At 43.4% G+C, this 26,729-nt stretch overlaps 1 protein-coding gene across 1 annotated transcript in view; it reads right to left on the minus strand.

Moving 5' to 3' along the window:
- Positions 1-26,729, minus strand: part of spata20 (spermatogenesis associated 20) — a 76,634-nt gene that overhangs the window by 40,673 nt on the left and 9,232 nt on the right. The window contains exons 8-13 of the mRNA XM_021575651.3: positions 20,488-20,562; positions 19,127-19,339; positions 18,814-19,006; positions 18,114-18,282; positions 2,969-3,177; positions 435-634 (exon numbers count right to left, since the gene is read on the minus strand). Of these exons, the coding sequence (XP_021431326.2) occupies positions 435-634; positions 2,969-3,177; positions 18,114-18,282; positions 18,814-19,006; positions 19,127-19,339; positions 20,488-20,562 (1,059 nt within the window). The remainder of the gene's footprint in view (positions 1-434; positions 635-2,968; positions 3,178-18,113; positions 18,283-18,813; positions 19,007-19,126; positions 19,340-20,487; positions 20,563-26,729) is intronic.

Consider the following 26,729-nt stretch of genomic DNA (forward strand, 5'->3'; position numbering starts at 1 on the left):
AGGATTAGAAGAGAGAGAGAAAAAGAGAGAGAGAGAAATGAGAGAAGGATCCAGAGAGAGGCAAGAGCTAGAGGTCAGAGTGGTGGTTGTAGCAGTAACGAGAGAGGAGAAGGTGTGTTCGGGGCTCGGCTAACCTTGTCTGATCCCTAGCTTGTTATCATCAGCCACCTATCTGACTTATACACACACATACACACACACAGCTTGTTATCTCCGCCCCCTCGGTGACTTCTCCTCCGCAGGTGAAATATGATGGACAGAACACTTCCAATGTTCTTGCCTTCTTTTCTTTCTCTCCCTAAATGTTTTTTCATCTCCTTTGTTAGCACAAATATCCAGCCGTATGATAAAAGTTCAGTTTGTTCCACTCCAAACTATGCAACTTTTGAGTTGGTGTGCGTGTGTGTTTGTGTGGACCGTACAGTTTGTGTTACCTGTTTGAGTGTGTAGTGGTTAGCCATCAGGCCCCTGACCATCTCTGGCAGGGCTATGGGGACTCTGGTCAGCCGGTCAGAGAAGGCAGCCAGTAGCTGTTGTGACCGCTGTGACCAGTCCTTACGACCAGTGTAGTGGGACAGACGCAGTAGGTTCAAGGCCGACACAGAGTTCGCACTGGGCTCTGCACCATCCTGGTCTGAGAGAAACAGAGAGACGTAAAAGACACTCATTTCATATGTTGGTGAAAGATCAAAAAGTGTGTACTGTTTTGTATTCCGACTCAGTGCCAACTTCAACTTTTTCAAATGAAATAGATCTTTGACAAGTGACTCCTGCAGTAAGAGAAAAAGCTCCTCTACATACGTTTGCGGGGGAGAACATTTGTTCTGATTATGCCTGAGCGTGCCTGTATGTGTGCGTGCGTATGTATGTGCATCAATGTGTGTCAGATGTGACTTGAAATGACTGACAGGTGACCTCGTGACTCAGTCCGGTTAAGTGATTGGTGTTTATCTCCTTTTGGTGGCCAATGAGATCACAGCGCTGCTCTTCTCATTAGTGATGGGCGGGGACAAAAAAAGTTATAGTTACATATCAGGATAATATTTGTTATGATACATCGTATCAACAATATATTATCATTTTTGCAGTAGTTTGCTGTACCAGCACCAGCTTGTTTTCTAGCTTCTTTTTAAATATGGAGCCAATGTTTTCAGCACTTTTATTTCCATGACTGATCAAAACTTGTTTTCTCATGGCTCGAATCGCAATAAAATCACAGTATAGAATTGCAATACATATCGTGTCGGCAACCTCAGTTTCGTGATAATACCGTATCATGTGGTCCCTTGCAATTCCCAGCCTTACTTCTCATGACCTCTGACCTCACGCTACACAGCTAACTCTCAGCAGTCTACCAACACATGAGTGTGCGTGAATGTCTGTCTGTGTGTGTGTGTGTGTGGGGGGGGGGGGTGATGGGTGATGACTAACACAAGCCATCCACTTTTGATTCAGACAGACAGATAGGAGATGGCTTCTGACAAACACACACACACACACACGCGCACATGCGAGAGGCTATAGTCCTATAGTCCTATATCACATTTACTGTGATCGCCAAGGCAGGAGGCCTATGCACACAGTCATGCATAACCACATAGGGTTCACTAAATCGTTTTTCATATCTCTCCTCACCCTGAGCCCCATGGCAGAAATCATACCCACACGGAACAGTGGATTGAGATGAAACACACACACAGCAAAAAGTGGTGGAACGGGGTGAGACACACACAGCTTTGGGACGGAATGTAAAATACACAGTGGCACTGGACTGTAGGGCAATCCATCTTCCTGTGACAGAAACACACACACACACACACACACACACACACAGAGGTGTAGCATCACTAATGGAGCTGAATTCAACACATTGCGAGCAACATAATGGCCCCGTCAATCCTCAGAGATGAGAAAAGGCCTCGCACGTCTGGTCTAATCACACACACAGGCACCACACACACGACACACATGCATTCAAATGTGGAGTCGCGCACACACACAGGCACACCAACACAAGTCAGTTTTAATCTGTCAACAGGCTAAAACAAAAACAATTATCATCTTTTTAGCTTTCTTACCTTTTTATTTGACTTATTTCTCTACCTTGGTATGTCTTGTCAGAGCCATTTGCACAATGGCATCAGCCAAGAGGCAAGGTGGCGTGTTTGTGCAAGTGTTTGTGCTATTGTCAGCCTGTCTGTCTGTCTGCTAGTGTGCATGTGCACTTGTTACTACCTAAGTACCTCAATGTCCTAACAATTCACCGAATGTCCTGACAAGGTAGGAAAAGTAGATTTTTTTTGAAAAGTCAGGACTTTTTCATGTCCTGAATTTGTTCAAATGCTATTTTAAGCTATAAGTGGCGCAAAATTGGGCCGGCTGGGATGTCCTTGTCCCATCAATCTCTAGCAACTCCTTGTGGCGGGGCGGGCGCCTGCACGTTGACTTCCGACGCCAGTTGTACGGTGTTTCGTCCGACACATTGGCGCAGCCGGCTTCCGGGTTAAAAGAGAAGTGAGTCGAGAAGCAGTACGGTTTGGCAGGGTCGTGTTTCGGAGGACGCATGGCTCTCGACCTTCGGCTCACCCGAGTCCGTACGGGAGTTGCAGCGATGGGACAAGGCTGTAACTACCAATTGGATATCACAAAATTGGGGAGGGCTAAAAGGCTAAAAAGTAACCTCCCCCCAAAGAAATTCTATAAATAAATAAATAAATAAAACATTTAAAAGTCCATAAATGTTACGAAAATAAAGTTGTGTGTGTTCAATTACTGGAGATTGGAGCTGTGCCATTTAGAAACAAGACCTGGCGCTCTTACAAACATTTACTTTTTTTCTCCAGGACAGAAAAACATCTCCTGGCAAACATGACATATTGAGTGGGTATTGATAAATCACAGACAAATTGATATTGAAGAGCCATTCTTCATTACTTTTCTACACAACATGACTGAGAAAGAAACTCACCCTGTTTGAGTCGCAGCAGTACGGTGGGATCTGTGGGGTCGCTGCAATAGTAGCCCCCTCCCTCTGCGTCCCAGAAGAGGAGGTCCTGTCGGTCCTGTAGCTCCTCCCCCCAGCGGAGCCACTCTGGCTGCAGCGTGGCCTCGTACAGGTCCAGCAGACCACAGATAACATACGCATAGTCGTCCAGGAAACCAGCAATGGGTGACACGCTGAGAGACAAAAGGAGAGATACAGGGCATTCGGAAAGTATTCAGACTCCTTGACTTTTTCCAAATTTTGTTACGTTGCAGCCTTATTCTAAAATAAAATTTTTCCTCATCAATCTACACACAATAACATAATTTTTAGCAAATGTGTATATATATATATATATATATATATATATATATATATATATATATATATATATATATATATATATATATATATTTATTTATTTTTTTTAAACTGAAATTCATTATTTACATAAGTATTCAGACCCTTTGCTACTCGAAATTGAGTTTAGGTGCATCCTGTTTCTACAACTTGAATGGAGTCCACCTGTGGTCAATTCAAATGACTGGACATGATGTGGAAAGGCACACACACTTGTGTATATAAGTTGGCCTCCATTATTCTTAAATGGAAGAAGTTTGGCCAAACTGAGCAATCGGGGGAGAAAGGCCTTGGTCAGGGAGGTGACAATGGCCCCTCAGACAGAGCTCAAGAGTCCCCTGTAGGGATGGGAGAACTTTCCAGAAGGACAACCATCTCTGCACTTCACCAATCAGGCCTTTATGGTAGAGTGGCCAAATGGAAGCCACTCCTCAGTAAAAGGCACATGACAGCCGTTTGGAGTTTGCCAACATGCACCTAAATTACTCTCAGACCATGAGAAACAAGATTCTCTGGTCTGATGAAAACAAGATTGAACTCTTTGGCCTGAATGCCAAAAATGCTCATGTCTGGAGAAAACCAGGCACCCTCCCTACGGTGAAGCATGGTGGCGGTACGCATTTCAGCAGCAGGGACTGGGATTCTAGTCAGGATCGAGGGAAAGATGAACTGAACAAAGTACAGCGAGATCATTGATGAAAACCTGCTCCAGAGCGCTCAGGACCTCAGACTGGGCCGAAGGTTCACCTTCCAACAGGACAACGACCCTAAGCACACAGCCAAGAAAATGCAGGAGTGGCTTCGGGACAAGTCTCTGAATGCCATTGAGTGGCCCAGCCAGAGCCCAGACTAGATCCTGATCTCTGGAGAGACCTGAAAATAGCTGCGCAGCAACGCTCCCATCCAACCTGACAGAGCTAGGGAGGATCTGCAGAGAAGAATTGGAGAAACTCCCCAAATACAGGTGGACTAAGCTTGTAGTGTCATACCCAAGAATGCTCAAGGCTTTAATCGCTGCCAAAGGTGCTTCAACAAAGTACTGAATAAAGGGTCTGAGTATTTATGTAAATGTGACATTTCCGTTTTAAATTTTTTTATAAATGTGCAAACATTTCTAAAACCCTGTTTTTGCTTTGTCATTATGGGGTATTGTGTGTAGATTGTTGAGGAAAAATAATTAAAATAATTTGTATAAGGTTGCAACGTAACAAAATATGAAAAATGTGAAGGGGTCTGAATACTTTCTGAATGCACTGTATGAATCAAGGATTGATTGATGAATCAAATTATCGATAAATCAATTACTAGTTGTATGGAAACACTGTTTATAAACTGTATAACAAATGTCTATGTGAGTCAAAAAGAAGACATTTTACCATCTTGTATTTCAACCCCAGTAACCACAGTAACTCTTCATATAAACTATACCCCCCCTTCCAGAACTATATTTCCTAGGCTCCTGTAAGTCCCTTCCCAACACCCCCACCTGCCCTCCATCACCTACCCCAGGTACCTCCCCAGTACCTTCCACCCACAGCCCCTGTGTCCCCTAGGTTCCCAGCCTGTCTCGTAGGGTGACACCCCGACAAGGTGAGTGTGGGGGACAAACGGTGACATGAGGGCAGATAGCCCTGTGTCTGGGGACGGTGGCGGGGTGAGGTGGGCGATGGAGAAGGCATATCCATCTTTCCATGGGTCAGCCAACACTTCACCTAACAGGACTTCCCAGGCTGAGGAGAGGGGTGAGAGCAACTGTTAGGAGACTCACAGCTACATACCAAATGGAAACCCTATTTTCTATGTAGTGACCTCTACTTTTGACCAGAGCCATTTGGGATGCACCGGTAACAGACTGTCATCTACTCCACGTGTGAAGGTAAGGTAGATAGAGGAAGAGGAAATGGAGAGATGGTGAAATTAAATGGGGTGAGAGAGCGAGAGAGGGATTAATGAAAAAGGAGACGGGTGATGTGGAGAAAGGTGGAGGGGGGTCTCTGCTCTCACCCCCGTGTCAGCAAGAAAAACTGTTTGGAAACCCACATCATCTAGCTCCAGTCAATTAGATGGAAAACCTTTCAGAGTCTGAAGAGGCCTTCACACACAAACACAAACTAATATGCGCACCCACACACATAAATGCACAGGTGCACGTACACATGCACACACACAACCCTGAGTATGTATTTGGTTCACCTGAGCACACTCCTATTTATTTAAAAACGTTTTACTCCTTTTTCTCCCCAATTGGTAGTTACAGTCTTGTCCCATCGCTGCAACTCCCCAACGGACTTGGGAGAGGCGAAGGTCGAGAGCCATGAGTCGTCCAAAACATGACCTTTCTTGACACACTAACCCGGAAGCCACACCAATGTGTCGGAAGAAACACCGTCCAGCTGGCGACCGAAGTCAGTTGCAGGCATCCGCCCCACCACAAGGAATCGCTAGAGCGAGATGGGACAAGGAAATTCCAGCCTGCCAAACCATCCCCTAAACGACGCTGGGCCAACTGTGCGTCGCCTCATGGGTCTCCCTGTCACGGCTGGCTGTGACACAGCCTGGGATCGAACCCGGGTCTGTAGTGACGCCTCAAGCCCTGCGATGCAGTGCCTTAGACCGCTGCGCCACTTGGGAGGCCCCCACACACTCTTTTTATGATTTCTGAGAATTTACTTTAATGCGTTTACTGTTCTCAAAAGAGACCTTTCTCTAGGTCACAGACAGTCACTGTGCCGTACTAGTCTCAGACAATTCAAACGCAGAGTAAAGTCACAAGGGAGAAAAGCTCTCTGATTATGTATTTCCCATCTGACTCAGGACTCAGGATTTGGGTTCAATAATAACTGAAAAGGAGAGAATGGTGGGAGAAAGAGAGCGGGAGAGAGGAAAAGAGCCCTTGATTATTTGAATCAGCTTGTGTTTTTGCAGGGCTAGACCAAAAATGTACAATGTTAGGGGTGCATGATAGAAGGACCAAAGTTTAACCCGTGTTGCACAATTTCCTCTCTCAAAACTTGTTCTAAACCACAGTATTCCTCCCAGCTACTTGTCTCCCTAGTAACATCATACTGTGAGGCGGTACAGCACCACAACACCTCTAGGTCTTTTACCCAATTCTATACCGTCCTAGCCATCCCTTCAGAGAATTTAGTTTGTCCTGTGTGATATAGCTAGGCGCAGCCTATCTTCGGAGAGAGAAAAGGCCCAGATAAGCATTCTCCTGGGTAAACATTCTACAACTTGCTACCTGCGGATGGCATGGGAATATAACTAGTAGGGACGTGCATCTTTCTCTTTCAAGACGATTCGATTCATGGGCTCCGATGCGATATGTTTTAGTTTGAAACGATTTGGTTTGATTATGTTCAAAGGCCGGCCCGGGAGCCGTATGCGGACTGATTCAATACGGCCCACGGAATCATGTTCAGATCACATAAAGAATTTGCGATAGTAAGTTTTGAAAAACGTATTTGTTATTCAAATTAAAAGCCCAATGTATACTCCGCTTTGTGTAATGATTTAACTCCCACCGCTTGTGGGACATTTATTTTGAAGGCACTTCAAGGACAGACAGTGACTGACAGGCTGACACACACACGTCACATTTACAAATAGTAGCTAGCTAGAAATTGAGCAAAAATGAGTTTTTCAAAGAAAAGGAAAATAGACAATGAATGTAGGGTGATCCAGCAATAGTGGACATCAAAATATTTATTTATTGAGATATCAGGGAAAGCTGTGTGCTTAGTGTGCAAAGAGAGCATCGCTGTCCCGACACTTCCAGACAAAGCATGCAGAGAAGCTGAGGGTGAATTCGATAAAGAATGTTTAATTCACTCCGTAGCTATACTTTGCCCCGACAAGAAAGAGCTGTTTGAAAATGTTTCCCTGTCAAGACGAACAGTGACCCGGCGTGTTGAGGACATCGCAGAGAATATGGAACAACAGTTGAAAGACAAGGTAAAGGATTTCACCTATTTCTTCTTGGCCCTGGATGAGAGCAGTGATGCACAATTGTTGATATTCTTACGAGGCATAACCCCAGACTTTGAAATTACAGAGGAGCTTGCCTCAGTGCAGTCAATGAAGAGCACAACCACAGGGAAATATTTATTGGAGGAGGTTAATAAGTGTGTGTCAAAGCTGTGACTGAGGTTTGAAAAGTTATCTAGTGTGACCACTGATGGGTCCCCAAACTTGACAGGAAAAAATGTTGGCCTTTTGAAAAGGATACAAGATCAAATAGCTGAGCTAAAACCTGCATTGCATTATTCATCAGGAGGTGCTCTTTAAATTTGTTCTGAAAATGAGCCATGTTGTGGATACAGTCATTAAAGCAGTAAACTTCATAAGAGAAAAATCTTTAAACCACAGGCAATTTGTCTCACTGTTGGAAGAGAGAGTTGGGTCATGCAAATCTCCCCTTCCACACAAACGTGAGACGTCTGAGTTTGGGGAAGGTGCTTAAAAGGATGTGGGACCTGAAGTCGGATATTGCTGAATTTTTGCAAATGAAAGGAAAATGTGGATTTCCCTCAACTGCAAGATAAAGAATTGTTGACTGATTTTACCTTCACCGTTGACATCAGGGCCCTCATGAATGAACTGAATTCTAAACTACAAGGGAAGGGCCTTTTTGCACATCAGATGTACAGCCTTGTCAAAGCCTTCAATGGAAAATGACTCCTCCTGACCCGCCAAGTAGAAGCCAACAATCTCACCCACCTTCCGACACAACTAGTCTGTTTCTTATCAGATGACAACAATCTCACCCACCTTCCGGCACAACTAGTCTGTTTCTTATCAGATGACAACAATCTCACCCACCTTCCGGCACAACTAGTCTGTTTCTTATCAGATGACAACAATTTCACCCACCTTCCGGCACAACTAGTCTGTTTCTTATCAGATGACAACAATCTCACCCACCTTCCGGCACAACTAGTCTGTTTCTTATCAGATGACAACAATCTCACCCACCTTCCAGCACAACTAGTCTGTTCCTTATCAGATGACCAGCGGGGAGAAGTATACATTGCTGCCACGTGCTTTGAACGGGGAGTTTTCTTGTCGTTTTCAGGATTTCAAAGTCTTGGAAAATGTCATGCTGTTGGTTTCCTCTCCATTCACCTTCAAATGTGGATAACGCTCCCACTGACCTGCAACTTGAGCTTATCGATCTTCAGTCTGATGCAGTGATTGGAGAACTATTCAAAACAATGTCACTGACGAGGTTCTATGCATCTCTCGACAAACAAAACCTTCCAAAGATTAGGAGTCATGCTCAGAAGATCTTTGTACTGTTTGGGTCAACCTACATACGTGAACAAACCTTTTCAGTAATGAAATATAACAAGTCAAGGCACAGATCATCTCTTACTGACTCTCACCTCTCAGCAATCCTGCGCATCGCGACGTCAGAAACTATACCTGACTTCACCGCTCTAGTCCAGTGGTTCCCAAACTTGTTATAGTCCCGTACCCCTTCAAACATTTAACCTCCAGCTGCATACCCCCTCTAGCACCAGGGCCATTGCACTCTCAAATGCTGTTTCTTTTGTCATTGTAAGCCTGCCACACACACACTATACAATACATTTATTAAGCATAAGAATGAGTGTGAGTTTTTGTCACAACCCGGCTCGTGGGAAGTGACAAAGAGCTCTTATAGGACCAGGGCATAAATAATAATAATAAATCATTTTGCTCTTTATTTAACCATCTTGCATATAAAACCTTATTTGTTCATCGAAAATTGTGAATAACTCACTATAGTTTAATAAGAAGGGTGTGCTTGAAAGGATGCTCATAACTATGCAATGTTGGGTTGTACTGGAGAGAGTCTCAGTCTTTAATCATTTTCCACACACAGTCTGTGCCTGTATTAAGCTTTCATGCTTAGTGAGGGCCGAGAATCCACTCTCACATAGGTACGTGGTCGCAAAGGGCATCAGTGTCTTAACAGTGTGATCAGCAAGTACCAGAAATCTGCCAGTGGCTTTTGATTCAATTACATTTTCACAGAACCGCTTGCTGCAATTTCGATGAGGTTCGCTTGTTCAGATATCAATGAGTGAACTGGAGGCAGGGCATGAAAGGGATAACAAATCCAGTTGTTTGTTATCCGTTTCAGGAAAGTACCAGCGTAATTGCGCATTCAGCTCACCCAGGTGCTTTTGACATTGATATTGTCCGTAAGCTTGAGTTCATTTGCACACAAAAAAATCAGACAATGATGGAAAGACCTGTGTGTTGTCTTTGTTAATGCAGACAGAGAAGAGCTCCAACTTCTTAATCATAGCCTCCTGCACATTGAATATAGTCGCGGAGTCCCTGTAATCCTAGATTTTGATCATTCAGGTGAGAAAAAAAACATCACTCAGGTCAGTCGTTTGAGAAACTCTTCATCCAGCAAGCGGTCAGACTAGTGGAAATTATAGTCAGTAAAGAAAACTTTAAGCTGATCTCTCAATTAAAAAAAAAAAAGTGTCAATACTTTGTCCCTTGATAACCAGCACACTTCTGTATGTTGTAAAAGCGTTACGTGGTCGCTGCCCATATCATTGCATAGCGCAGAAAATACACGAGAGTTCAGGGGCCTTGCTTTAACAAAGTTAAATCATTTTCCACACACAGTCTGTGCCTGTATTTAGTTTTCATGCTAGTGAGAGTGAAGAATCCACTCTCACATAGGTACGTGGTTGCAAAGGGCATCAGTGTCTTAACAGCGCGATTTGCCAAGGCAGGACACTCGGAGTACAGCCCACTCCAGAAATCTGGCAGTGGCTTCTGATTAAATTAAATTTTCATAGAACCGCTTGCTGAAATTTTGATGAGGCTCTCTTGTTCAGATATCGGTAAGTGGACTGGAGGCAGGGCATGAAAGGGATAATGAATCCAGTTGTTTGTGTCATCCAATTCGGGAAAGTATCTGCGTAATTGCGCACTCAACTCACTCAGGTGCTTTGCTATTTATCACATTTGACAATGTCCGTAAGCTTGAGTTCATTTGCACACAAAAAAAATCATACAATGATTGAAAGACCTGTGTGTTGTCCTTGTTAATCTCCCTAGGGTAGGGGGCACTATTTCCACCTCGGATGAAAAGCATGTCCAAAGTAAACTGCCTGTTACTCAGGCCCAGAAGCTAGGATATGCATATAGTTGGTAGATTTGGATAGAAAACACTCTAAAGTTTCCAAAACTGTTAAAATAATGTCTGTGAGTATAACAGAACTGATATGGCAGGCGAAAACCTGAGTAAAATCCATCCAGGAAGTGAGATATTTTTGATGTGGGTGCTTTTCTCTTGCCTGCCTATACAGTATGTCAATGGTTTGGACCTAGATTGCAGTTCCTATGGCTTCCACTAGATGTCAACAGTCTTTAGAAATTGTTTCAGGCTTGTATTCTGAAAAATGAGGGAGTAAGACCACTCTGAGTCAGTGGATAGTGGGAAGTCCCCAGAGCTGTTTTCTGCACGCGACTGAGAGCGAGCCTTTCTTGTTTTTCTTTTATATTGACGAAGCTATTGTTCGGTTGAAATATTATCGATTATTATGACTAAAAACAACCTGAAGATTCATTAACATGTTTCTACAAACTTTACTGATAGTATTTGGATTTTTCGTCTGCCTGTTGTGACTGCATTTGAGCCATTGGATTACTGAACAAAACGCGCCAACAAAGCTGAGGTTTTTGGATATAAAGAGGGACTTTCTCGAACAAAGCAAACATTTATTGTGTAACTGGGAGTCTTGGGATTGCAACCATATGAAGATCATCAAAGGTAAGTGATTAATTTTATTGCTATTTCTAACTTTTGTGACTAATCTACTTGGCTGGTAACTGTTTTGTGCGCTGGGCACGGTCCTCAGATAATCGCCTTTTTGAAATCTGACACCGTGGTTGGATTAACAAGAGGTTCATCTTTAAGCCGATGTATAACACTTGTATGTTTTATGAATTTTTATTATGAGTATTTCTGTTTTTGAATTTGGCGCTCTGCAATTTCACCAGATGTTGGCCAGGTGGGACGGTTGCGTCCCACACCCCCTAGAGAGGTTAACGCAGACAGAGAAGAGCGCCAACTTACTCCAACTTACCGCACATTGAATAAAGTTGCGGAGAGTCCCTGTAATCCTAGATTCAGATCATTCAGGCAAGAAAAAACATCACCCAGATACAGTGGCTTGCGAAAGTATTCACACCCTTGGCATTTTTCCTATTTTGTTGCCTTACAACCTGGAATTAAAACAGATTTTGGAGGGGTGGGTTGTATCATTTGATTTACACAACATGCCTACCACTTTGAAGATGCAAAATATGTTTTATTGTGAAACAAACAAGAACACAAAAAAACTGAACTTGAGCGTGCATAACTATTCACCCCCCCAAAGTCAATACTTTGTAGAGCCACTTTTTGCTGCAAGTCTCTTGGGGTATGTCTCTATAAGCTTGGCACATCTAGCCACTGGTACGTTTGCAAAACTGCTCCAGCTCCTTCAAGTTGGATGGGTTCCGCTGTTGTACAGCAATATTTAAGTCACACCACAGATTCTCAATTGGATTGAGGTCTGGGCTTTGACTAGGCCATTCCAAGACATTTAAATGTTTCCCCTTAAACCACTCGAGTGTTGCTTTAGCAGTATGCTTAGGGTCATTGTTCTGCTGGAGGGTGAATCTCCATCCAAGTCTCAAATCTCTGGAAGACTGAAACAGGTTTCCCTCAAGAATTTCCCTGTATTTAGTGCCATCCATCATTCTTTCAATTCTGACCAGTTTTCCAGTCCCTGACAATGAATACATTGTGTTGGGTTTGAGCCAGACATAGCGTTTTCTTTGATGCCAAAAAGCTCCATTTTAGTCTCATCTGACCAGAGAACCTTCTTCCATATGCCTGTCCACTCCTCCATAAAGCCCAGCTCTGTGGAGTGTACGTCTTAAAGTGGTCCTATGGACATATACTCCAATCTCCGCTATGGACCTTTGCAGCTCCTTCAGGGTTATCTTCGGTCTCTTTGTTTTGTTGCGTCTCTGATTAATGCCCTTCTTGCCTGGTCCGTGAGTTTGGTGGGCGGCCCTCTCTTCGCAGGTTTGCTGGTTTGCTGTGGTGCCATATTCTTTAAATTTTTTAATAATGGATTGAATGGTGCTCCAGGGGTGTTCAAAGTTTCTGATATTTTTTTATAACCCAACCCTGATCTGTACTTCTCCACAACTTTGTCCCTGACCTGTTTGGAGAGCTCCTTGATCTTTATGGTGCCGCTTCCTTTGTGGTGCCCCTTGCTTAGTGGTGTCGCAGACTCTGGGCCCTTTCAGAATAGGTGTGTGTGTGTATATATACTGAGATTATGTGACACTTCGATTGCACACAGTTGGAATTTATTGAACTAATTATGTGACTTCTGGAGGTAATTGGTTTCACCAGATCGTATTTAGGGGCTACATAGCAACGGGGGTGAACACATATGCACGTACCACTTTTCCGTTTAAACGGAATCAGGCAAAAAAACATATTTACAAATAAAAACGGATTTCATAGGGCCCTACACAGTTTGTGAACACATTCGCTCACTCGTGGAATCTGGGGCAGGAACAACCACAACACCTGGATAAACCATGTGTTGGTCCCCCACCTACCAGCCAGTGTGTGTATGGCAGATCCAGAGCCTTCAAGGACATTATCAAGGACATAATACAACACACACTTTTGATCTGAAAATCACCATCACTCACTAATTAGTCATTTTTGCAGATTAAAAGTGTTAGAGCTAGTAATGTATCAATATTTATCTTTAAACATTTGCTATGACATAGCCAATGAATATATAGCACAATTTTGGATTTCACCTACGTCTCATAATCGAATGGTTTAGGCCGTTTGGAAGTTGACTGACTAGGAGAGTGAGCTTCTCTTCTTCTCCAGCTTCGACCATGCAGTAGGAGTAGAAAAAGTGATTGCTGTCATCGTTACGAAATTATCAACTTGACCGTGTATATGTAAAAATGACCATGTATATACACTGATTGCTTCAAGCTAAACAACCCAATTTAAAAAAATAAAAATCGAATGTAGGCTAAGTCCCGATCAGCATGTACAGCCAGATGAGAGTTGTCTCCGGCAGGATGTTATGTATTTGATAAAAATAACCTAGCAAATCACATTGGTTGTCAACTAATAAAGCATAATATTGCGCAAGCAATTTCACGAAACATTTAAATAATGAAGGTGACACGCAGATGTACCAGATCAGGAGTAGGCCTACCTCTCGTTGGTCAGCGCGCAAAGCTGCACACAGCCCACAGTTTGACTAGGCTACTGATATTGCCTGGGGTTGTTCGGCATGCAAAATGTGAAGTCACAAAATATGAGATATTTCCGGAAAGTAGAAAGTAATTTGAGCAGCAACAAAAAAATGGCGAACCCGGCGATTCAGAACGTTTGAAATCGATTTCCTGACCGATGTATGCTACATTTGGATAGGTTTGGGGTCCCATAGACATATGCACTAATATCTTAAACATTTGAGCCGGGGACCGTATCAGTGAATCTTACACCCCTAATGACTAGTACGAATGAGACGGACCCACTGGAACCAGGCCAGTGAGTGTGTATGCATGTGTTCACGCACGTGTAGGGGTTTCTGCCGTGGTTTCCTGCAGATTCAGTGGCATTTCCACATTTAGGGCCCTATAAAATCTGCGTTGCGGAGAACACCGAAGGAAACACGGAATCCAGACATTAAAAGGGAATTCAACCATATTAGAAAATGTATTGAAATTAGTAGGAAATTAACTAAATGTTTTGAACTTACTAGAAAAGTTATCAATTTGCCCAAGTTTATCATAAGACATGAACTAAATGCACTAGTGATTCGGATTCCCTGCAACTTTCTGAAAAACCAACAGCAAACTGGATCAGGGCTTGGTAGGGCCTGTTTTTCCATCAATAACTAGGGTATGGGCAGGGCTCAGGTTTTAAATTCATGTCCGTGCAGGGCTCTTGTGCACACTTGAATTAAAGGGTAATTGCACTCCAAAACCAATACTTCTTAGATTTTTCCCAGACCTCAAAAGGAGTCTCCTGATGTGGTTCAAACATTGTTGTGGACTTGAACATCCAATTGACTTGTTTTTCTATTTAAAAAGTGTGTTTTCAAGATTGAAAACCCCCAAAAAACTAAACTGAGAAAACAGAATTTGGGAAAAACGGAATCAGGCAAAAAAAAACATATTTACAAATAAAAACGGATTTCATAGGGCCCTACACAGTTTGTGAACACATTCGCTCACTCATGGAATCTGGGGCAGGTTGGTCCCCCACCTACCAGCCAGTGTGTGTATGGCGGATCCAGAGCCTTCAAGGACATTATCAAGGACATAATACAATATCCATTTCCATGACAAGCTACAGGACTGTTTCGCTAGCACAGACTGGAATATGTTCCGGGATTGATCCGATGGTATTGAGGAGTTTACCACATCAGGCTTCATTAATAAGTGCATCAACGTCAGCAAGACAAAGGAGCAGATTGTGGACTACAGGAAACTGCTTTCCATCCAACCGTAAAGCGGTACAGAGGGTAGTGCTTACAACCCCGGTATATCACTGGGGCTGAGCTCCCTGCCATCCAGGACCTCTATACCAGGCAGTGTCAGGGGAAGGTCCTAAAGATTGTCTAAGACTCCAGCCACCAAAGTCATATACTGTTCTCTCTGCTACTGCATGGCATGCTGTACCAATGCACCAAGTCTGGAACCAGCAGGACCCTGAACATCTTCAACCCCCAAGCCATAAACCTGCTAAATAGTTATTTTAATAGTTAGTCCAGGTAGCTATTGGTTATCTGTATTGAACCTTTTTGCATGAACTCTTTTGACTCATTTTTGACTCACATTAGCTGCTGCTACCGTTTATTATCTATCCTGTTTAGGGATGCACGATATATCTGTGAACATGTCTAGTTTAACACCGACGTGCAAAACCAATGTCATACCTATATCACGTAGGTACACGACGTAATGACTGTTACGTTCCCCAGTTTCTGTGTTGAAGTTTGTGTATTTGAGTGTGTTTCAGGAGATGCCATCCTGAAATCCCCCAGCAGCTGATTGGTCGACTCCACGATGAATTGGAGAGCTGACCCCGTCCCCTCGTCAGGACGCAGCTGTCTCCAATTTCCAATGCCTACTGAAGCTATAAAAGCCAGTGTTCTGTTGTTCAGGGGAGAGCGATTGTGATATAGATAATTGCTGAGAGAGGAGGTTGATGGCTGAGGGGTATAGCATGTTGGTCGTTAGTATGTACTGTATTAGTTGTTGCTGGGAGCAGTTGTATGTTCTGTGTGTTTGTTGCTCAGTCAGAGCTTATTTGATGTCCTTAGTGAAATTGTTTAATATTCTGTTTCATTTGTTCCCAGGGGGGAAGGGGAAGGCACCTAGGGAGTGCTTAGGCAAGATGCCCGCAGGCATACATATACCCATAGTATATTCACTGTCTAGGCACACTAGGTAAGACCTGGGCGGACCACCCCCTGTATTTTGGTTAGGGCACAAGGTGGTGCCAAATTAGGTAAGTAGTGGTTAGGCAGGTAAGATAGGAGAGGGGGCTTTGATATTTACTTTCTTTGCTTTGGTTCCGTCCAGCCCCTTTTCCCCATATTACCGTGTGAAGGAATAAATTCCTAGTAAACGGTAAATTCTCTGCCTTTCGTCATCCTTACTCACACCTACAGTCCATAACTCTTTCGCTTCACGGAGAGTTGAGTTGTAACAGGGTGTTGCATTCCCTCTTCAGAGGCGTGCGTAACAATGACGTCACGTAAAATGTTGCTCTACACGTGCAACACAGCATTCCTAACCTAGCCCACAATGTCTGCTGTGTGGATCGAGCCGTCAACAAGCCGAGCAGTCATTTGAAAGAGTAAGAACATTTCAGCGAGACAACTCAAAGCTGAAATCCATAAAGGCCAAGATAATGGAATTCAATGCTCTTGACAATCAACCGTTCTCTGTGGTGGGTGATGTTGACTTTCGCCGACTGGTCGAGCACCAGTACACACTACCAAGTGCGCTATTTTTCAGATGTTGCCCTACCGGAGTTACACAATAATAGCGTCATTGCTATTAGCTTCAAGACATACATACTATGGAACGCCGTTTGGGTCTTTGCATGTCAAAAAAGATACAGTAGCACTGTCAAAGCTGTACAAAAGTCTGCAAACACCGGCCACGAACAATGTTTTTACAATACCGCGATGGTAATAAAGCATAATTTGTTTGATGCGACTTCTGGGGTAGCTAGCTTTATCTTGGTACCTAGCTAGCACCAATACAACCAGCCTGAAACAATGACCAGTAGAAACTGCAGTCGTTTTCATTATTCTTAGCAATGATTTAGGAATCCTTGTGAGTAAGTATTAGCTAGGTTGTTCGCCTATTGAAATTTAACTTCAGTTCATGAAAATGAATAGCTAGCCAGCTACTTAACCCTGTTTCCCAAAGCTAACGTTATAAGCAGCCAGCTAGCTTCATCTGGCTAGTGAGGCTCAACCGGACTTGGTTATGTGTTGTAAAGCTAGCCACAATAAGGATTAGGCACAGTAGTGGAATTTACGGTGTGCCTTCAAAATAAAAGTAAAAGTATGTCATTGACAGTGATGCAAATTAATACAAATAGTAGAATTATGCCATAGTTTTATTTTGAAGGCTAACCTCAAAGTCCACTATTGTGGCTAATCCTTATTGTGGCTAGCTTCACATAGATGGGTCCGACCACCATGAATCTAATATATGTGGGTTATTTTAGATGACACCTATTTATATAGTTAGCTAGCTAGCTAATTAGCTTTACTTTTTTATGACCAGCACGAGACAACTTTACCAGCATCATAGCATACGTATCGATGAATCATTGTGACATGAAATACAAGTGATAGTTATTACACTAAGTAAATAATGTATGAAGGCGTTAAGTTATTATGTGACGTGAATTCATTTTCAGGTCCTGATTGGTCAACAAACTTATTTGACATGTCAAATAGTGTTATCTACTGGTCATTGTTTTCTTTTCACGGCAGGATGTGATACAGCCTGGATTCGAACCAGGGACTGTAGTGACGCCTCTTGCACTGAGATGCCGTGCCTTAGACCTCTGCGTCCATGTGTGTTAACTATTTAACTGTACTAGAATGCTTAAGGTCGCTAACATTTTAAATATCGGTATCGTTTTTTTGGCAAGGAAAATATCAGAATCAGCCAAAAATGTAATATATCGGTGCATCACTAATCCTGTTGCTTAGTCACTTTTTCCCTACCTATATGTACATACACTATATCTACCTCAATTACCTCGTACCCCTGCACATCAACTCGGTACTGGTACCCCGTGTATATAGCCATGTTACCGTTATTTATTCCTTGTGCTATTATTTTTCTATTATTTCTGTTGGGAAGGGCCCGTAAGTAAGCATTTCTCTGGTTGTTTATGAAGCATGTGATAAATACAATTGTATTTGTGTTTTAGTTTGTGAAACTTATCTAACACGCGGTCAAATTGATGTTGGTGAAAGGTCCTCCTCATGTGTTGTCACCTACCTGCCCAATTCATTGTATTATTCTATTTTTTTTTTATTTAACCTTTAATTCAGTCCATTGCTCACTTGCGATATGTGCAGATAATTGAAACTTATGCGCAAATCACACACTGATGTCAAGTACTAAAGTTATGATTTGTCACCTAAACATCCTCATCATTACCCCCCCATCTTACCCCTGCTCCACCTCCATCTCATCTCCACGGTAACAGGAGCGAAGCATGATCTGTCGCTCCGCGTCCCACAGGTGCTCCTTTAGGAAGCCAGCGGCCTGCACCGCTCTCTCCAGCAGAGCCTTGTCATCCAGCACAGCACCGACACGTGCAAAGCCTGATAACATCAGACCTGGAGAGAGAGCAATAAAGAGATATGGGAGGAGAGAGATGGAGGGAGAGAAGGGTTATGAAGCCCATTGTCATATTGCCAAACCCAAAATATTGTCAAGCAACTGACAGCAACATGGTTTCAGTGGAATTCTGTGATATCGTCCCATACTGGAACGCTGTATCATTATCTCTCTCTGGAGCAGCTCAGTGACTCCGTGAGGTGGCAGTTCAGAAGCAACTTGGTGATTACCAGGCTTTGAAGTTCCCCTGGTCGCTGGGTTCCTTTTCTCTCCTTCCCTCTATCCCTCCCTCCATCTTTCATGTCAGTATCAAAGCGTTGGTAGGGAGCAGCCTAGTCATCAAAGCCCAGTAGAGTGCTGTCTGCACTGTGGGACAGCTGATTAATGAAGTGATTGACTAATTAAGGACTAGATGGAGGAGAGAGGTTTAATGGAAGGGTTCCTGAAATCGCCTAGCTTCGTTACCTCACAGATACTGATACACTCCCGCATCAGATGGAGACCTGGGTGCAGTGTGTGTGTGCACTTACCGTTCCAGGAGGCCAGCATCTTGGTGTCGAGGTGAGGGGCTGGACGGCTCTTCCTGACTTCGGCCATCTTGGCTCTAGCGGAGGCCAGTAGCTCAGAGACCTTTGCTACACTGAGGCCAAAGCGTGCAGCTGTCAGCTCCACAGAGTAACGCACAATCAACACATTCTGGCCCTGCAGCTCCCCATGAGGGTCCTGACACGCCCAGAAGATAATTACAGAAGACACACAGAAGATAAATGTTACTGATCATTTAAAAGATACTTAGGACAAGGTCTATCTTGGGGACCAACGAGCTTGCCCGCGCACACACACCTGTTCCATGTCCACGTTGCCTTGTTCTTTGACCCCGTAGTGGTGCATGAAGATGTCAGCCTCTGTAGCACCCCCTGTTGCTCCCTCCACCACGACAGGAAGTAGTTCTCTGACCTCTGACCCCATCCACACACAGAATGCCCCCTCCCTCTTTTCACTTCCCCCAGCAGCAGGGAGAGAGTCTGCGTCCTCAGCACTGTAGAAGCCCCCAGACTAAACCCCCAAGAGAGAGAAGGGGTGTTTAGAGAACATAGTGTTAATATCATTCTCTGTATGATAAATGTAATGAATCTTAAACCAATGTTCCGGTCATGATCATTGGATTGAATGTTTATTTTTTGCTGTTGATGTAATGGATTACGAAACCAAGAAACTAAGGAAATTGTTGCACTCGCTTTCTCAAGGGGTCCTTGGCCTAGTTACAATGTCTGTAACCTGAATAAATGTGTGCATTAAATGTGAAAAGTAATGCGACCAGGCGGTGAATGCATGTACCCAGGGCCAGCTCTGTCTCTTGATCGGCCTGTCCAACCGGATGATTATTTGTTCAGAATGTGGCGAAACAAATAAAAACACTAAAAGGCATGCCGAAACTAAAGACTCAAAAACAAACGAACGGCCTCATGGCCACCAAACAAAACCAGCAGCCTCACGGCTTGCAAGCTGGGACTCTGACCGACGACCACCCTAATTGGCAGCACCTGATGGGCTTACCAACCAGGCTCAGCATCTGGACAAGGTAGCTGCTGCCCCCTAGGTAAATGGAGTGTGGAAGTGCTAGCTAGCTGTAGTGCTGTCTAAACTACCTAACTCATTACCTAACAATCGTGTGGGAAAAAACAAGGTTCAGTCATCAACTGCTGTTTGTGCACGCCACTGCCCGCAGCACATGAGATTAAAGGTAGATAACATGCAACTACTCCGTTTAACAGTAAGTAAATTAACTAGAAACTCAGAAAATTCAGGCCAACTCCATTGTCTGCACATTCTCTATATTCTCTCTGCGACAATGACTCTGAGCTTTTGAGGGAAAGCCCTGTACGAGGCAGCCGTATAAAAGAAAGTGTCCGTGGTAAATTACCTTCCTTGCGTAATTCCTTACCGTATAATTACATAATAAATCTTGGTGAATAGAATGATCTCAATGAGTGTGGTTTTAATTGTGTGCTCTGTTCTGGGCTGTCGAGACATTAATCAAACTAAGATGGCCGCCGCCTTGCCAGAGCAGAGAGCAGGGAGAGGAAGAAACAGGTGGACCTTGATAGTAATCCAGGGGCATTTTTTAAAAGAGTGCGATACCTGGCCCTCGCACGCACGCACACACGCAGAGGTGTTAATGAGGTAGGAGGGAGATGGCTCACCTTGTCACTGAGGTCTCTGGAGACATAGAGAAGAATGTCCCGGGCCACGTCAGCAAAGACTTGCTCCCCCGACACCTGCACCCACACAAGACAACATATCACAAAACCACACTGCAACCATGACACAAGCAGACCAACACCATTCCACAACCAGGCCTGCACTCAGAGAAGACAACATATCACACTGCAACTGTTAAACAACCGGAACCCAACCAACCATACGCTACTGTAATTAACAATATTGCACCAGTCTCCTGAGACCTGCACTCACAACAACATATAGCAACGATAACGCAACTGCATTCTGAGCCAACCACTGTACAACACCTTCTATAAAAAACAACTTCTTGCACTTGATCGCACACCTCCCAAATACAGCACCTATATATCCCTGTACTATGCATCGAGGCTGGCTTTACAGTGAATCCTTACCTTTTCAAGATGAAAAATACATCAGTGAAGAAGCCTTGTTGGCGTTTTCTACTATACTACAGTGTTGATTTATTCTACTGTACCACCAACAAGGTAAGGGACACGTCTATGGGCCTATAGATTGCTATTAGGTATAACGGTTAGCCGCTGAAAATACATTTGACCGGTTGTGCTTATTGGTCTATAGGTTAAAAACTGTTTTGATGGCCACGATTAAAAAGAGCTACTATTTTTATTTCTCAATCTCAACTAATAAAAGTGTGAATCCTAATCACTATTCTTGTGCATACTGTAGGCTATAGTCAATGGTTGGCAGGTTATCAGCGCATCACCCACAACTTTACAATGTGAGCTTGAGGCAGTATAATTGTTTGAAACCTGAACGGTTTACTTTACTTCAGATAATGAGGCATGTCTTACCTTTCTTTAAAGTAGCCTGGCCAAAATCCAATCATAGAAATGTGGAGGCAATTATTTTATCAAGACTTCCTCTAGCCATTAACCAGCATTTCTCTCCTGTTCTATTGGTTTTCATATAAACTTTATTTTGTTGTCCAGAAGCCAAAAGGCACAATCCTAGTCATATTAGCAACCCATCCTAGTTGTTGCAATTAGTTTCTAACAAAGATTTTAATCTTTGTCACATGGAACCGCTCGCATTCGGTGCGCTGTATAGAAGGGTGTTTTCCACTAATTGCATTTTGGCAAATGTTTGAAAATAATGTACTCAAATCAAATGTTATTGGTCACATACACATGACTAGCAGATGTTATTGCGAGTGTAGCGAAATGCTTGTGCTTCTAGTTTCGGCAGTGCAGTAATATTTAACAAGTGTAAGAACATTTAGAAAATAAGGGGTGTGGATAGGCTCAGTTGAACAACCTATTTTAGGTCCTGATGTTATTATGCAACTTGACTCTGCACTGAACATTTCTGAAGGGAAGGTGACGTGGCAAATTAGACAACTGCAGGGATCTACAGTTCAGAACCATCCTATTTGGACTACGAAAAGAAAAATGAGGTTGGAACTTTGGATAAGGAACCAGTGTGCTTGACAGGTGTTGCCCTACCTTGCACAAAACAATATCCCATTAGCAAGGAAGCTATGGATGCTACTAAAGTAGTGATTAAAAGATCTATTGGACATGGGTATAGTTGAAAAGACACATTCTGCCGACATGCTGTTCATTCTCTTTTTTGACAATGAATCAAGCTGCACAGGTCACAGCTGCTCGTTGGAACAAATGGAGCCTCCAACTGTGTTGGCTGCTAACATCATAATACAACGTGGCACACCATGTAATCCAGCTACTCTGATGTATCCTACAGATACCACATTACTTGTACACAACTGTTGTGAGTTGGTTTTGGATCAGCTCTGATGGGTTTACTAAGTGGCATCTGTTGGAAAACCCTGAGTTTATCTCATACACAGACGGTTCAAGCATTGTGGGAGGGGGGGGGGGGTGAGGAAGGCAGGCTGGGCAGTTCCTACAATGGACAATGCGATAGTGACAGGCACGTTACCTGCAGTAACATCAGCACAGCTGGCGGAATTGGTGGAAAAACAACTAATGTCTACACAGACTCAAGGTATGCTTTTGGTGTTACCCATGATTTTGGAAAACAGAGGATTCATGACATCACTGGGAGCTCCTGTGAAGAATGGACCAGAGGTGACCTACTGAATTCTCTCCAGTTACCGGGACAAGTTGCAATTTTGAAAATGAAAGCACATGGAAAAATCTTTACAGACCAGAGTAAAGGTAATGAGTTGGCTGACAAAGCTGCCAGGGCAGCTGCCAAGAGAACACCTCTCACCTAAACTGATTTGGAGATACACATTGGATACATTGCAACACATTAGAGATATGCAAAGCAGTGCACCAAAAGATGAAGTGTGGGAATGGATGGCTGTAGGATGCAAACTCAATCAAGAAGGTGTGTGGAAATACAACCTGAGATGTGTAGTGCCAAATGCACTCCTACCCTGCTTGATGACACAGCTCCACCCTTTGGGACACATTGTTGTGGACAAGATAGTTTATCGTTGTGTGGGAAAATGGTGGAAACCTGGTGTGCGGAAAGAGGCTGAGGCTGTTGTAGCGAATTGCAACATTTGTATGTAAAACAACACCAAAGGACAAGTGAAAGTACAGACACAACGAGCGCCTGCCCCACCAGGACCCTTCAGACATCTACAGCGTGAATACATCACGCTGTCCAAATGTAAAGGGCCCGAAGATGTGCTGGTCGTTGTTGATCGTTTCTCACAGTAAAAGCCTTGAAGGTTGAAGCCTTCCCTAGTAAGAAAGGAACACACAACACAACACACACCTAAAATTCTGATTTGAGAAATCATTCCCAGATGGGGATTTCCGGAACAATTAGACCAAGGCACTCATTTCACAGGAAAGGTGTGTCAGGAGGTGGTTCGTCCTCTGAACAAACTGGCAACTACACTGCCCTTATCACCCTCAATCAAGTGGACAGGTAGAACGCACAAATCGAGTTTTGAAAGAGACTTTCAAAGATGCATCAAAGAATGGCATGGCCGGATGCATTGCCTACGGTATTGTGTAGTTTACGGGAAAACACATAACAAACCCACAGGGTTGAGGTCGTTTGAGGTCGTCACAGGTCGACCCATGTCACTACCAGGCACGTTAGATTTGAGAAAAGCATTTGAGCATTTGTTCACATTGAGTGGCACAATGGTTAACTATTGCATACAACTCTCTAATGCAGTAGGGGAAGCAGACAGATAAGTAAAAGAGGCGTAGGGAATAACTCCCGAGGGGGACATGACGTAGAACCAGGACAGTGGGTGATGGTAAAACAATATGTAACAGACACATTAGGGACAAAATGGGAAGGTCCTTTATCAAGTTTTGTTTATAAAGAGGTCAGCAGTGAAAGTCCAGGGAAAATCACAATGGATACATGTCACTCTTTGCAAGGTTGTCCATTTTGATGACAAAGCGGAGCCTGGAGAATAAAGAACTGATTGGCCCCCAATTGCTAATCAATCTCGGGTGAAGAAGCATAGTAAGATGATCAGAACCTGATAAGCTTCTATGTTGTTCACCGTAGTCATCATGTTAGGGATATCTAGGTGAAATGTCCAACGTTTTCCTGAAAATCAGGACATACTTACTTAGGGAAATCTATGTGAAATATCAATCTCGAAACCAGGACATACTTACTTAGGGAAATCTATGTGAAATATCAATCTCGAAACCAGGACATGTTACTTTCACTTTTTTGTTTCCTTCGTTACAGGTTATGAGAATCTACCGTATGAAGCTGCAGCAATATCCCTTGACCCAGGGGCTGTACCTGAAATGATACAAGATCAACGGTGAAGTGTTCATTAGAGAAGTCTTTATCAACCAGTAGAACATAAGAAGAATTCCTCACTACAAGCAGACTGCCAGAACATAATATCTAAAAGTTATCTATGTGGGACTGATACCAGTGTGGAAGAGCTGGTCACTTTTAAAGGACTTGGTGAATGATTACCTTGCCAATGGGATGATTGAATATTATTGTCTTGTAGACAGTTTCCTCCTAATACAGGATGTGGATTTTAACAGGATTTGTTATGTTTTCTAAAAATACGTTTTGAAGTATATATCTTTTTAAAATGGTCTACGGTGTAAGAATATTTAGAAGATAAATATACAACGCAGAGGACAAGAGGTCAATAGAGGACTAACGATAAAAGGAAATAGTTTTTTTTCTGTAATATCAAAGGATCAGAGACATGGGAGGAATTTCAGTCTGGGACTCATAGCTACATGGCAAGTTCTCAATGGTACAAATTATTTATACATTGAACCTGAAATAGGATACTTGTTATTTGGCCATTGGCCCAGTTTTATTGCAAGGAATTCTAATTGTTCAACGACAGGCTAGGGCTGGGTTATTAAACTAGATCCAGTCCCTTTGTTCTGTGGAGAGAATCACAGAGGAGAATAACTGAGGACAGGGGAACATAAACATCTACCTCCCTGCATGATTTGTTCTCTTTGAATACACCTATTTTTCTCCCCCTGATTTGCTTTGGAGTCTGTGTTATTGAAGAGTAACATCAACTGCTAACACAAGTAATCTAACAATTCCACAACAACTACCGAATACACACAAGGGATGAAAGGTAAAGGTAAAGGGAGGAAATAAGAATATATACATAGAAATATATGGATGAGCGATGACCGAGCGGAATAGGCAAGATGCAATAGATGGTATAAAATACAGTATGTACATATGAGATGCAATATCATGCAAGATATGTAAACATTATTAAAGTGGCATTATTAAAGTGACGAGTGATACATTTATTAAAGTGGCCAATGATTTCAAGTCTGTATGGAGGCAGCAGCATCTGTGTTCGTGATGGCTGTTTAACAGTCTGATGGCCTTGAGATAGAAGCTGTTTTTCAGTCTCTCGGTCCCAGCTTTGATGCACTTGTACTGAGCTTGCCTTCAGGATGGTAGCAGGGTGAACTGGCAGTGGCTCGGGTGGTTGTTGTCCTTGATGATCTTTTTGGCCTTCCTGTGACATTGGGTGCTATAGGTGTCCTGGAGAGCAGGTAGTTTGCCCACGGTGATGCGTTGTGGAGACTGCACAACCCTATGGAGAGCCTTGCGGTTGTAGGCGGTGCAGTTGCCGTAGCAGGCAGTGATACAGCCCGACAGGATGCTATCGATTGTGCATCTGTAAAAGTTTGAGGGTTTTCGGCGACCAGGCAAATTTCTCCAGCCTCATTTCAGTTTGTCCATGATGTGTACGCCGAGGAACTTGAATAGTATCCGTAATGTCCACAGAAACATGTCAAACATTTTTTATAATCAGCCCTCAGGTTGTTTTTAAAATATATAATCAATAAATATATAATTGCGCATACAAAACGATGCTGGCTCCCGGCCATACAATCTCGCTCATTTTCCAAAATAAAAGCCTGAAACTATGTCTAAAGACTGTTGACACCTTGAGGAAGCGATAGGAAAAGGAAGGTTGATATCCCTTTAAATGGAGCAAAGGCAGGCTATGGAACATGGAGTTTTCAAAATAGAAGCCACTTCCTGGTTTGATTTTTCTCAGGGTTTCGCCTGCAATATCAGTTCTGTTATACTCACAACAGCCCCAAAACATCACTGCTCTAGAGGAGATCTGCATGGAGGAATGGGCCCGCCCCCCTTTCGGAAAAGCTGACCACGACTCCATTTTGTTGATCCCTGCCTACAGACAGAAACTAAAACAAGAGGCTCCCACGCTGAGGTCTGTCCAACGCTGGTCCGACCAAGCTGACTCCACACTCCAAGACTGCTTCCACCACGTGGACTGGGACATGTTTCGTATTGCGTCAGACAACAACATTGACGAATACGCTGATTCGGTGTGTGAGTTCATTAGAACGTGCGTTGAAGATGTCGTTCCCATAGCAACGATTAAAACATTCCCTAACCAGAAACCGTGGATTGATGGCAGCATTCGCGTGAAACTGAAAGCGCGAACCACTGCTTTTAATCAGGGCAAGGTGTCTGGTAACATGACCGAATACAAACAGTGCAGCTATTCCCTCCGCAAGGCTATCAAACAAGCTAAGCGTCAGTACAGAGACAAAGTAGAATCTCAATTCAACGGCTCAGACACAAGAGGCATGTGGCAGGGTCTACAGTCAATCACGGACTACAGGAAGAAATCCAGCCCAGTCACGGACCAGGATGTCCTGCTCCCAGGCAGACTAAATAACTTTTTTGCCCGCTTTGAGGACAATACAGTGCCACTGACACGGCCTGCAAC

This window comes from Oncorhynchus mykiss, chromosome 20 (assembly GCF_057628025.1).
Source record: "Oncorhynchus mykiss isolate SJ-2025 chromosome 20, ASM5762802v1, whole genome shotgun sequence".
Classification (NCBI taxonomy): Eukaryota; Metazoa; Chordata; class Actinopteri; order Salmoniformes; family Salmonidae; genus Oncorhynchus; species Oncorhynchus mykiss.